At 43.0% G+C, this 12,751-nt stretch overlaps 1 protein-coding gene across 3 annotated transcripts in view; it reads left to right on the plus strand.

Annotated features, from left to right (window-relative positions):
• LOC111522609 (putative adhesion G protein-coupled receptor E4P) overlaps window positions 1-12,751 on the plus strand; it is a 45,791-nt gene that overhangs the window by 13,051 nt on the left and 19,989 nt on the right. For 2 of the 3 annotated variants that reach the window (XM_026455545.1, XM_026455547.1), the window contains exons 4-9: window positions 503-625; window positions 2,096-2,248; window positions 5,172-5,248; window positions 5,723-5,858; window positions 9,502-9,609; window positions 12,170-12,354. In XM_026455545.1, the coding sequence (XP_026311330.1) occupies window positions 503-625; window positions 2,096-2,248; window positions 5,172-5,248; window positions 5,723-5,858; window positions 9,502-9,609; window positions 12,170-12,354 (782 nt within the window). The remainder of the gene's footprint in view (window positions 1-502; window positions 626-2,095; window positions 2,249-5,171; window positions 5,249-5,722; window positions 5,859-9,501; window positions 9,610-12,169; window positions 12,355-12,751) is intronic. The other variant, XM_026455546.1, reaches the window with a different exon arrangement.

Genomic DNA, 12,751 nt, shown 5'->3' on the forward strand with positions numbered 1-12,751 from the left:
GTAGAGATGGGGTTTCACCATGTTAGCCAGGATGGTCTCAATCTCCTGACCTCGTGATCCACCTGCCTCAGCCTCCCAAAGTGCTGGGATTACAGGCGTGAACCATCGCACCTGGCCAAAATTGGCGCTTTTTTTCTTTTCTTTTTTTAAATGCACTATCTTCTATCAATCAGTGGTAAAGGGAGCTACTTGTGAGAGGAAAGGCATTGTTAACCTGCCATGTGATGAACAAAGAGAATTCTGGTAGCCAGGGTGAGCCCTCAAGGAAAGAAAAACAGGTGCTGGCATTTGGAGGTTCACCCATCTGGCAAAAGTGGTGTTGGTGGCAGAAGTGGGACATGGTTGGGCACTGTGTGCCCCTGTGTTCAGCAAAGGTCTGGGTGCCAAAAGGATGCCAACAGAACTATTCCCAACATGACATTCTTCTGACTGCAGCATTGATACAGGGTAGATGCATACTGAATATTTCTTAGATGAATGAATGGATTCTGTTTCTCTGCAGCTTTCTGTCCTCCATGCCCTGAATATGCCAAGTGCCACAACAGCACCCACTGCACCTGTGAACATGGCTTTTGGGCCAGGTCTGGCAGGACATACTTTCATGAGTCCTCTGAGAAGTGTGAAGGTAAAAATATTAACGGGGTTTTAATTTAATCTCTCATTAGTGATAACTATTCTGTTCCATGTGTCCTCTGCCCAAAACACATAAACCCATAGCCCAAATAAAACTCGTCTCTCTTCAGCAGACTATTTGATAAAGTACAGCCGTCGGCCAGGTGTGCTTGTCCCTGAGTCCTTCAGATGGAGAGCACAAGTATAAATCTGTGGTCCAGAGCACCTTTTGTCTGTAGGACCTTTGCTTGAGCCTCAGCTCTGGTCCATTCAGCAGAGAAGGCTGATGTGGTTGGGAGCGGCAAGACACGTAAACATTGCATAAGCCAGGAATTTTTTTTCTTCTTCTTTTTTTTTTTTTTTTTTTTGATATGGAGTCTTGCTCTGTCGCCCAGGCTGGAGTGCAGTAGCACAATCTCGGCTCACTGCAAGCTCCGCCTCCCAGGTTCACGCCATTCTCCTGCCTCGGCCTCCCAAGTAGCTGGGACTACAGGTGCCCACCACCATGCCAGGCTAATTTTTTGGGCTTTTAGTAGAGACGGGGTTTCACCGTGTTAGCCAGGATGGTTTCGATTTCCTGACCTTGGGATCTGCCCGTTTCAAGCCTCCCAAAGTGCTAGGATGACAGGTGTGAGCCTGGCCTTTTTTTTTGAGTCAGAGTCTTCTCTGTCACCCAGACTGGAGTGCAATGGCGCGATCTCAATGCACTGCAACTTCCGCCTCCCGGGTTCAAGCGATTCTCCTGCTTCAGCCTCCTGAGTAGCTGGGATTACAGGCACACACCATAACGCCCAGCAATTTTTGTATTTTTAGTAGAGACAGGGTTTCACCATGTTGGCCAGGCTGGTCTTGAACTCCTGACCTCATGTGATCCACCCGCCTCAGCCTCCCGAAGTGCTGGGATTACAGGCATGAGCCACCACGCCCGGCCAAGCCAGAATTTTAGTAGTGTGGTCCTTCCTTATCTCTCTCAAGCTTTTCTAATAGTGTGTTAACTTACCCTACGTTTATTACCCTGCTATGCACTATGTGTGTTAAATTGATTTAGCAAATGGTGTGACTTAAAAACAACATTAAAAACAACATTCCATCATTATTCTAGTGATTTGATATGTCACCTTTACCATGTTCTAAAGCTCCATAGGTACTTGGGTCTATGTCTGGACTTCTAGTCTATTCCATTAGTCTATTTTTATTTATGCATGCATCAGTACCTCTTTGTTTAGTTGCAGCTTTATACTTTGTCTTAATGTCTGGTTCCCACCTTGTAGTTTTTTTCTGGCTGCACCTGCATGATAGCAACATTTTGTCTCTCACCTCATAAAATAGACATGTAGATTTTTAAAAATTGGAATTGCATTGGATTTATAAATTAACTTAGGGAGAACATTGATGGACAATGGTTGGACAATAAAGATTTCATGGGCAAGGGAAATGGTATAATTCTATGACAATGAAAGCAACACTTTCTCTTGATTCACAGATATTAATGAATGTGAGACCGGGCTGGCAAAGTGCAAGTATGAAGCTTATTGTAAAAATAAAATTGGAGGTTACATCTGTAGCTGTTGGATAAAACATCCTATCCTCAACTGGCTGGCTAGTTTTGTAGGTTATAATCATCCAGATTGTTATGGTAAGAACCTCCAAATACTATTTTCACTGAAAAATGATGGGGACTTGGGGGAAACTCTGAGAGATTCTCTAATTTTAGGCCAGGGTAAGAGAGTAAAGCTCCATCCTAACCCTCATCCCCCATTCCTTTGTTGCCTTTGATGATATTTTCCAAGATGGGGTCATCCAAGCCTTGGCATCAATAACCATCTCTATATAGATGCTTCCAAATGTATGTGTCCAATACAGGTCTGTTTCCCGAGCTTCCAAAAGAGCACCTTTAAATTTCTTCTGAATTCCTCTATTTATTCACCTCTTACTCATCTTAAATTCAATGTTTATGTCTATCTACTAAATCTGATGAATTCACACTGATAACTCTGGTTCCAGTTCAACATCAAGGCTTGTTGGAACCTTCCCTCTTTCCTTGTTTGTAACTTCCTTCTCCAACAATGAGAAACTCGTCTCTCACTATCCACAATTTATTTATTTGTTTAATTCCAGCATTATTTCACATTTTGGGTAAGACAGATTGGATTTAAGTGCTAAATCTTCCATTTATCATCTGGCTTTCAGTTAATGACTTAATTTCTATATACCTCATCTTTAAATGCGAGTAGTAATATTAATAGTATCTACTGTGTCAGTTACGTGTTGCTGCATAACAAGTTACCCCCAAATTTAGTGGCCTAAAACAACACATATGTATTGTTTCATAGTTTCTTTGGGTTAGGGAACTAAGCATGGCTTAGCTGGGTCTTTTGCTTCTGGGTCTATCACAGTTGCAACTGAGGTTTTGTCCAGGCTGTGGTTTCATCTGGAGACTCGACTGGGGCAGGTTCTGCTTCCAAGCTACTCACAAGGTTGCTGGGAGAATTTAGTTCCTTCAGAGCTGGTGGACTGAAACCCTCAGTTCATTTCTGGTGCTTGGTGGGAGGCAGCCTTTAGTTTCTAGATATGTGGGTCTCTACAGCTTGCTTTGTTATAGCAAACACATTAGAATAGCCAGAAAGAGAGCATGAATAAGACAGGAGTCATAGTCTTTTATAACCCACTCTCAGAAGTGACATCCTATCACATTTGCTATATTCTGTTCCTTAGAAATGAGTCACTGAGTCCAGTCCACAGTCAAGGGAAGATTACCCAAGGATGTGAATGCCAAGAGGCAGGGATTATTTGCAGCCATTTCTGAATCCTTCTTACTGGACTGAATAGTGTTCTCCCCAAATTGATTCTACCTGGAATCTGTGAATATGATCTTATCTGGAAATAGGGTATCTGTAGATGTAATAAGTCAAGATGCAGTTATACGAGATCAAAGTGGACCCTGAATCCTACATGATTGGCATCCTTATAAGATGAAGAGTATTTGGACACGGAGACACACACAGAAGGAAGATGGCCATGTGAAGACAGAGGTGAAGATTGGAGTTATGCTACTAAAGGGCAAGGAATGTCAGAGACTGATGGCAACCACCAGAGGCTGGAAGAGGCAGGGCAGGGTGTTTCCCTGGAGACTTCAGAGGGAGCATGGTCTTGCTGGCACCTTGATTTGGACTTCTGGCCTCCAGAACTATGAGACAATACATTTCTATTGCTTTAAGCCACCCAATTTGTGTCACTATATTATGGCAACCCCAGGAAATTAATACACTTTACCTATTCATTATTATTATTTTTTAGATGGGGTCTCACTTTGTTACCAGGCTGGAGTGCAGTGGTGTGATCTTGGCTCTACAACCTCTGCCTCCCAGGCTCAAGCAATCCTCCCACCTCAGCCTCCTGAGTAGCTGGGACCACAGGCATATGCCACCACACCTGGCTAATTTTTGCATTTTTTGTAGAGACAGGGTTTCACAATGCTGCCTGCACTGGTCTGGAACTCCTGACCTTAAATGATCCACCCGTCTTGGCCTCCCAAAGTGCTAGGATTACAGGCGTGAGCCACTGCACCCAGCCCCTACTCATTATTAATGTATGTGAAATACTTAACAGTCCTAGGCACCTAGGAAGAGTCAGTTAATACTGGTTATTATGCTGCATGTGCCTTTTCTACAACTTTCTGTGTTCCTTGAAATGAGATAATATATATGAAGGCACTTTATATACTGCGATGTGTAGACAACTGCTTCTATATTAAGTCAATTAACACTGATTTCTTGCATGTCACCCTGATGTGTTGGGATCCTCTGCTATATACTCCCACACCATCGTGTCCTATTTATTATTGATTGATTGATTGATTGATTGATTTTGGGAAGTCCTGTTTTATTTTATTTTAGGTTTGGGTGTGGTATATGTGCAGGTTTGTTGCGTGGGTAAATTGCATGTCTCTGGGGTTTGGTGTATGAATGTTTCCATCACCTCAGTAGTGGGCATAGTACCCAATCAGTAGCTTTTCAGCCCTCGTCAGCCTCCCACCCTCTCCCTCTAGTAGTCCCCAGTGTCTATAGTTCCCATCTTTTTGTCCACATGTCATGTTCTATTTATTAAGCGCATCCCTTGCAATTGCTTAATTATTTATTCATAATAACTTGCTTAATGACTTTCATGCCAAACTTCAGATTCCACAAGGGGACACCTTTGTTTCTTTTCCTAGCCTATATCCATATATTTCAGCATTGTGCTTGGTTTCGAGTAGGTGCTCAATAAACAGGGTTGACTAAAGTAATGGGTTGGTGCAAAAGTAATGGCGGTTTTTGCCATTACTTTTAATAGCAAAGATTGCCATGACTTTTGCACCAACTCAATATGGAACTGGAAGCCCCATTCTAATTCTCTTTTATAATTCTACTGTGCAATACTTTTTAGGCTTCTTAGAGGGGAATTAGGATGGGCTGCGGAAGTATTAGGGAAAGACTCAACTTGAGGGTGATTGGAAGAAGGGATGTAAGCAGGGTGTATTTTCTCCCACATCTCTTTCAATGACATCTTTTCTTTCACAGAGGACAATAGTCAAGGGACACAGACAGAAGTGGATATTTGGGTGAGTGAGGTGAAGCCTGGATTTGGGAAACAGCTGGTATGTATAACTATGTCATTCTCCTACCCAAACATTAACATGTCTTCCTGTGATTTTTAGGGCTGGGTAGTTCTATCCAGGGGTAATTTTGTCCTCCATTCCAAGGTTATCTGTCAATGTCTGGGGACACTTTTGGTTGTCATACCTTACGGGTGATGTGTGTGGCTGGCATCTGGTGGATAGAGACCAGGGATACAGCTCAACATCCTACAGTGCCTGGGACAGCCTCCCACAATTAAGAAGTTCCTGGTGCCACATGTCCATAGAGAAAGAGAAATACAAGGGTAGGGGGAAAGTGCCTCAGCTGTCATTCAAAGACCTACATCAAGCACCTAGATTCTCAATGCCACACGCATCTTGTAGCACCTTAATAAATATTGTTGCCTTCTGGGCTCCCCACTCCAACACTTGTGCATATTCCTTATTTCTTACATTTCAGTGAGAGTCAATCTAATTAGCTTTATATTTTTGAAGGAAAATCTGAAAAGAAATGGAAGCAGAGAGGACATTGCAAGAGCGGCTACTCGACTAATTCAGAGCGTGGAGTTGAAGATCTGGAATGACAGTTTTGCTTCTCCAGGAAAGGGTCGAAGTTCTGACTTAGATGTAGGTAAGAGAGGCTGAGTAGAATCTTTATCACCCTCCATAAAGACCGTTAAGAGGCGCGGTGGCTCAAGCCTGTAATCCCAGCACTTTGGGAGGCCGAGATGGGCGGATCACGAGGTCAGGAGATCGAGACCATCCTGGCTAACACGGTGAAACCCCGTCTCTACTAAAAATACAAAAAACTAGCCGGGCGAGGTGGCGGGCGCCTGTAGTCCCAGCTACACGGGAGGCTGAGGCAGGAGAATGGCGTAAACCCGGGAGTCGGAGCTTGCAGTGAGCTGAGATCCGGCCACTGCACACTCCAGCCTGGGCGACAGAGCAAGACTCCATCTCAGAAAAAAAAAAAAAAAAAAAAAAAGACCGTTAAGAGGTCTGGGTCCTGGCTTTGCCAGGGTTTCTGAATGATGAAATCTGTGGGTTTCCAGGATCATAGACCCTCTACACCAACATTCTACATGAGAAGGACTCTGTTTTCAAAAATGCAAATTCAAGGGACAGGAGAATAAACCAGCTCTCCTTCTTTTCAGCTTCCCTCGGTATGACGGAAAGTATTTAAGAGCATATTCGCCATGCCTCCGTGGCTAGAGGATAGAAAAAACCTCGGTTATTTTCCTACTCTACTCTCACATAGTAACAAGAACACAGAATACTTCATCTCTGGTCACCAAAATACGCGTGGGCTCGTTTTCCACACTGACCGCACAGTTCTCCAGTGGATACCAGCTGGGTGTTCTATAATTCAATTATGACATTATCTGACATTCTCTACCAAAGATAGTGTCAGATCCCATAGGCTGCAGGCTTAATCCCACAAAAGTGTTCTTCACCTCAAATGCCAATCTCAAGTTCTAGGTTGTAACCTGTACGTCCGACTGACAGGCTCTACATTAGAGTCCCATGACCCCTTCCTTGGGTTTGGGTAATTTGCTAGAGTGACTCACTTAACTTAGGAAAGCACTTTACTTACATTTATCCATTTATTAAAAATATATTACAAATGGGTGGGTGTGATGAGTTCTGCCTGTATTCCCAGCACTTTGGGAGGCTGAAGTAAGTGGATCGCCTGAGGTCAGGAGTTCAAGACCAGCCTGGCCAACATGGCAAAACCCCGTCTCTACTAAAAAAAAAAATACAAAAAGTATCTGGGCGTGGTGTTGTGTGCCTGTAATCCCAGCTTCCCAGGGGGCCGAGGCAGGAGAATTGCTTGAACCCAGTAGGTGGAGGTTGCAATGAACTGAGATTGCACCATTGCACTCAAGCCTGGGCAAGAGAGCAAGACTCCATCTCTCTCTATATATATATAAAATAATATTTAAAATATAAATATATATTTATAAGTACTATATATATATGTATGTATTTGTGTGTGTATATATATATATATATATATAAAACAAATGATACAAATGAACAGCCAGATGGAAGAGACGCACAGGGCAAAGCATGGGAGAAGAGGTGTAGAGCTTCTAAGCCCCCTTTAGGGGTGCCACCCCGAGGACCCACACATTTTAAGCTATCTAGAATCTCCTAGACAGCTTAACAAATCTTTTGGATTTGTATGGAGGCTTCATTAGTTAGCCATGATTGGGTACATTATTGGCCATTGATATCAACTCAACATTCAGCCTCCCTCCTCTTCCTGTATCTGGGATGGGGGTGAAACTGAAAGTTCCAACCCTTTAATCTCACCATTGGTTTCCTTGGCAACCACCCCCATCCTGAGGCTTTCCAGGAGCTGGCTAAGAGTCACCACATTAGAATAAAAGATGTTTCTATAACCAAGAAAATACAAAGGATTTGAGTTGAGTCACCTGCTCCTGTCACTCAGGAAATTACAATGGTCTTAGGGGCTATATGTCAGCAACTTGACTCCAAGACCAAATATTAGAACAAGAGATTTTCCTAGTGTTCCTACTGCTCAGGAAATGCTAAGGGTTTTAGGAACTCTATTATCAGGAACTGCGGTTTCTTCCTAACCTCTGTATCTGTTAATCATTTCAAAGAATCAATTTTTGGCTTTGTTGATCATTTATATTATTATTGCATTTCCTTTTTCTTTAATTTTCTGTATTATTTCTTTCCTTTTACTTCCTTTGGGTCGAACTTGCTTTTCATTTTCTAACTTATTGACTTAGTAATTTGATTACTAATTTTAAACCATTCTCCTTTCCCAATATATGCATTTAAAGCTTAAAACTTAGCTATAAATTAGAGCTATATATTTCCCTGTAAGCACACCTTTAACTGCATCCTGCAAGTTTTCATATACTGGGCTTTCATTATCATTTAGATCAAAATATTAAAATATTACCTATGTAATTTATCATTTAACTCATGGTTTATTTAGAAGTGTGTTGCTGAATTACCAAATATTTGTGGCTTTTTAGGGTTTCCTTGTGTTAATGGCCTCATTTAATCTATTGTGGGTTTTAATTAAGAAAGGATGTTGAACTTCATCAAATGCTTTTTCTACCTCAATTGAGATGATCATTTTATCATCAATTGAGATGGTTTTTATCTTTCATTCTGTTAATGTGATAAATCCTATTGATTGATTTACGTATGTTAAACCACACTTGCTTACCAGGAAAAAATAGTTGTGATATATACTCTTTGATGAGTTGTCTGAGCACATACCATGTAGGATTTCAATCCTTTTGAATTCACTGAGACTTGATTGATAGTCTATTTTGGCAAATGTTCCATATGAACTTAGTGTCTGAATTAACATACCAAATCTGGTGGTATAAGCATGGTAAGCAGTGGCTTAACCATTATTTTTAAAATAGTTTTAGCATAAGTGAGTCAGGGCTGATGTAGCAATACCATGGCAGCTCTATGCTCTGCTGCCTTCATCATTCACCTTCACTTTGTGATACAAGAGAGCTGTTCTACTATCACACCCTTTTACCAGCCAGTGAAAAGGGGAAAAAATAAGTTGAAAGGATGTCTGTTTCCCTTAGCACATGCCATTCTGTTCTTTGATCCATTGGCCTGAAAATAGTTGCATGGCTCTGCCTAGCTGCAAGGGAAGCTGGAAAATGGCTTGTCTTCAGCTTAAATTTAGTAGTTCTAGGCCCAAACAAAGAATAAGTAAATGGTGATCACAGGTAATAAGCAGCCTGCCATAGCCCCTAGGACAGCTTTCTCACTTGCTCAGAGACAAACTCTGGTTATACCCCAAAATGTTGAAGTTGATCTCACAAAATGTGTTTATAGGTTTGATGAATAGAGTTTACTCAAGGGATTCTTCCCAAATGCAGAAGTTCTGTTCCTAGTGACTATTTTTTTTCGGAAAACTTTAAAATGCTTAGCTACTCTTGCTTATAAAGATTGCATTCCCCCCTAACCAGGCACTCCAGTGCCATTAAGTGTCATGTGGAAACTGCTTAGCTTGCCTATCAGAGTACCAGTTCTGGGAAGCATGCCCTTCTCCTCTCTTGTCTTGGGTTGTGGCCAGTGTGTTGCTAAGGCCATTTTGGCCACTCCATTTCTACCAGCCAAAGATGGGAAGAAAGTGCCATGTGGTCAACCTTGCACAGGGGAGATGGAATCACCAATAGGCAGTCTTTCAGATCAAGGAGTTCTTTAGCAAATTATTTAGGCATGAGACTTGAGAACAGGACTGACTTTCTTAATGTTTTCAGTTTATGAAACCAAGAGGTGCAATGAAACAAGGGAGAACGCTTTTCTGGAAGCTGGAAATAACACCATGGATATCAACTGTGCTGATGCTTTAAAAAGAACCCCAAGAGGTACTGTGTCTCTGAAGAATTCTCTTGACTCCGAATTCTATGCATCAGTGTTTTATTTCTAGGTGATTAAACCCCAGGGTGGGAATTCACAAAGCTTTTCAGGTAGGGAGATTCTACATGGTGGAATAAAAAGATCTTCCTTGACCACTAACTAGGCATTTTGCAGAGAGAAGTCGGGTTGCCATATGGGGTGTGTACTTTGTGATATACACAAAAGTTTGCACAGGGATTCCTTGAAATGCCTCCTGAAAAGGGACTGGCTGGGCCGGGCACAGTGGCTCATGCCTGTAATCCCAGCACTTTGGGAGTGTGAGGCAGGCGGATCACAAGGTCAGGAGTTTGAGACCAGCCTGGCCAACGTGGAGAAACCCCATCTGTACTAAAAATACAAAAATTAGCCAGGCGTGTTGGTGCGTGCCTGTAATCCCAGCTACTCAGGAGGATAAAGCAGGAGAATTGCTTGAACCCCTAAGGCGGAGGTTGCAATGAGCCGAGATGGCGCCATTGCACTCCAGCTTGGGTGACAGAGTGAGATTCTGCCTCAAAAAAAAAAAAAAAAAGGGGGGGACTGGCTGATGCATGCCGTTGCCATGTGATGGTCTGAAAAGGTAACACTCAATGGTGTCAGATTGCCTTGAACACTTCCTTGAGAAGCGTTTATGAACACCCTTTTTAAGAGAGCCACCCCGTCTCGTTCTTTACCACAGATTGGAAAACGAATGTTCTCTACAAGGTTCAGAGGGTAAATATGTTAGGCTTTCTGTTCCAGATGACCTTTGTCACAACTACCCAACTCTGCTATCAGAGTGTGAAAGCAGCCATTGATGATGTGTCAGTGAAGGAGTGTGGCTGTGTGTCAATAAAACTTTATTTACAAAAGCAGGTGGCAGGCTGGGTTTTACCCTCACAGCATAGTGTTTCACCCCTGCTTTATCTCATCTCCTGAAGTCTGTGTAAAGCTCCTGCACTACGTACTTTTTTCTAATTTATTTATTTGTTGGTGGCCCATCTCTCTCACTAAGACATCAGCTCTCTGATGGCAGGGGTTTTGTCTGTTTTGTTCACTGCTGTATAATAATTCCTAGAATGTCTGGCACACAGAAGAGGATAAAAAAATATTTCCCTGAAAGATAAATGAATGAATGCATATAAACTATTTCAAAGAGAAAAACCTGGTTACCTTAAAAATGAAATATCTGCTGCATTTCCTCCAAAAAATTCCTGGTTACTTGTCAATCTTCACTCCTTACTATAGCTGTAGAGTAGGGGAAGGGAGGAAAGGGATACGTTGATTTTGTTGTTGTTGAGACCGAGTCTCACTCTGTTGCCCAGGCTGGAGTGCAGTGACGTAATCTCGGCTCACTGCAGCCTCTGCCTCCCGAGTTCAAGCAATTCTGCCTCAGCCTCTCAAGTAGCTGGGATTATAGGCACCCGCCACCACGCCCAGCTAATTTTTGTATTTATAGTAGAGACGGGGTTTCACTGTGTTGGCCAAGGTGGTCTCGAACTCCTGACCTCAGGTGATCCACCCACCTTGGCCTCCCAAAGTGCTGGGATTACAGGCGTGAGCCACCATGTATAGCTGAGTTGATTTTTTTAAATGGAGCAAATAGGAATACAGATGATAAGTAGCTTTGGTCAAAAATGGGATGGTAGCACATGGACAACTGCAATTGGGAAACACCCCATCATATGGGCATCCTGTGTGCATTGAACCTCCATGAATTTTTTTTTTTTTTTTTTTTTTGGAGTCAGAGTCTCACTCTGTCACCCAGACTGGAGTGCAGTAGCACCATCTTAGCTCACTGCAACCTCTGCCTCCTGGGTTCCAGCGATTTTCCTGCCTCAGCCTCCCAAGTAACTGGGATTACAGGTGCCCATCACCACACCTGGCTAATGTTTGTATTTTTAGTACAGACGGGATTTTGCCATGTTGGCCACGATGGTCTTGAAATCCTGACCTCAGACGCCCACCTGCCTCAGCCTCCCAAAGTGCTGGGATTATAGGTGTGAGCCACCGTGCCTGAAGCTCTATACATTAAACTGTGGCTTCGTGAAAAGGGGAGGGGGAAAAGGAAGACGGGGAGAGGAAGGGTGATAAGACGAGAGAGAGAGAGAAAAGGAGTGAATTAATTAAATACAGTGGGTCATTCTGCATACCTTTCCACTAAATTAGGTACCCCAGAGTGAGCTTGAGGTGAAGGCTGAGAGAGTGTGATTGTCTTAGACTGCCTGAGTTCCACGTGCCCTTCTGAGGACAAGCATCTTGCCTCACAACTCTGGTTATAATGCTCCAGGGCTCGTATATATTTTTAGGACTCTGATAAGCATATTTTGCACATAAACCGCTTATAATATGTGGGGCATTTTAATACATATTACATAAATAAAAATGCTGCACCCCAAGCGACACACAGTGTATTGAATGGCATTTAAAGGATTTCCAAGAACAGTTTTAGCCATTCCCTGCTTGCTTTATGACCCTCATGTTAGACACTACTGTACTTTCTCTCCAAACTATGGACGGCCGCTAACAGTATTTCTTTTCCATTTTTCTCAGAGAGCACTGCAGTTGCCCTCATCATGTTTCAATCTCTTGGGGATATTCTGAATGCATCCTTTTTTAGTAAAAGAAAAGGGATGCAGGAAGTAAAACTGAACTCTCATGTTGTGAGTGGCACCATCGGTTTGAAGGAAAAAGTTTCCCTGTCTGAACCTGTGTTCCTGACTTTTCACCATAATCAGGTGAGAAACACTCAGGGCTGGGTCTTCACGCAGTACCTTAAAGGGTGAGCAGGTGCGGTCAGCTTCCCAAGTAGGAAACGGAATTCAGAAGTAAGAGAACACACAAGACACGCTGAGGCATCTTCAATGCGATTTCGCCTCACCATGGTGAGGATGGCTATTATCAAAAACTTAAGGCTGGGCGCGGTGGCTCAAGCCTGTAATCCCAGCACTTTGGGAGGCCAAGACGGGCGGATCACGAGGTCAGGAGATCGAGACCATCCTGGCTAACACGGTGAAACCCCGCCTCTACTAAAAAATAAAAATACAAAAACTAGCCGGGCGAGGTGGCGGGCGCCTGCAGTCCCAGCTACTCGGGAGGCTGAGGCAGGAGAATGGCGTAAACCCGGGAGGCGGA

The sequence above is a fragment of the Piliocolobus tephrosceles genome, chromosome 21 (assembly GCF_002776525.5).
Source record: "Piliocolobus tephrosceles isolate RC106 chromosome 21, ASM277652v3, whole genome shotgun sequence".
NCBI classification, from domain to species: domain Eukaryota; kingdom Metazoa; phylum Chordata; class Mammalia; order Primates; family Cercopithecidae; genus Piliocolobus; species Piliocolobus tephrosceles.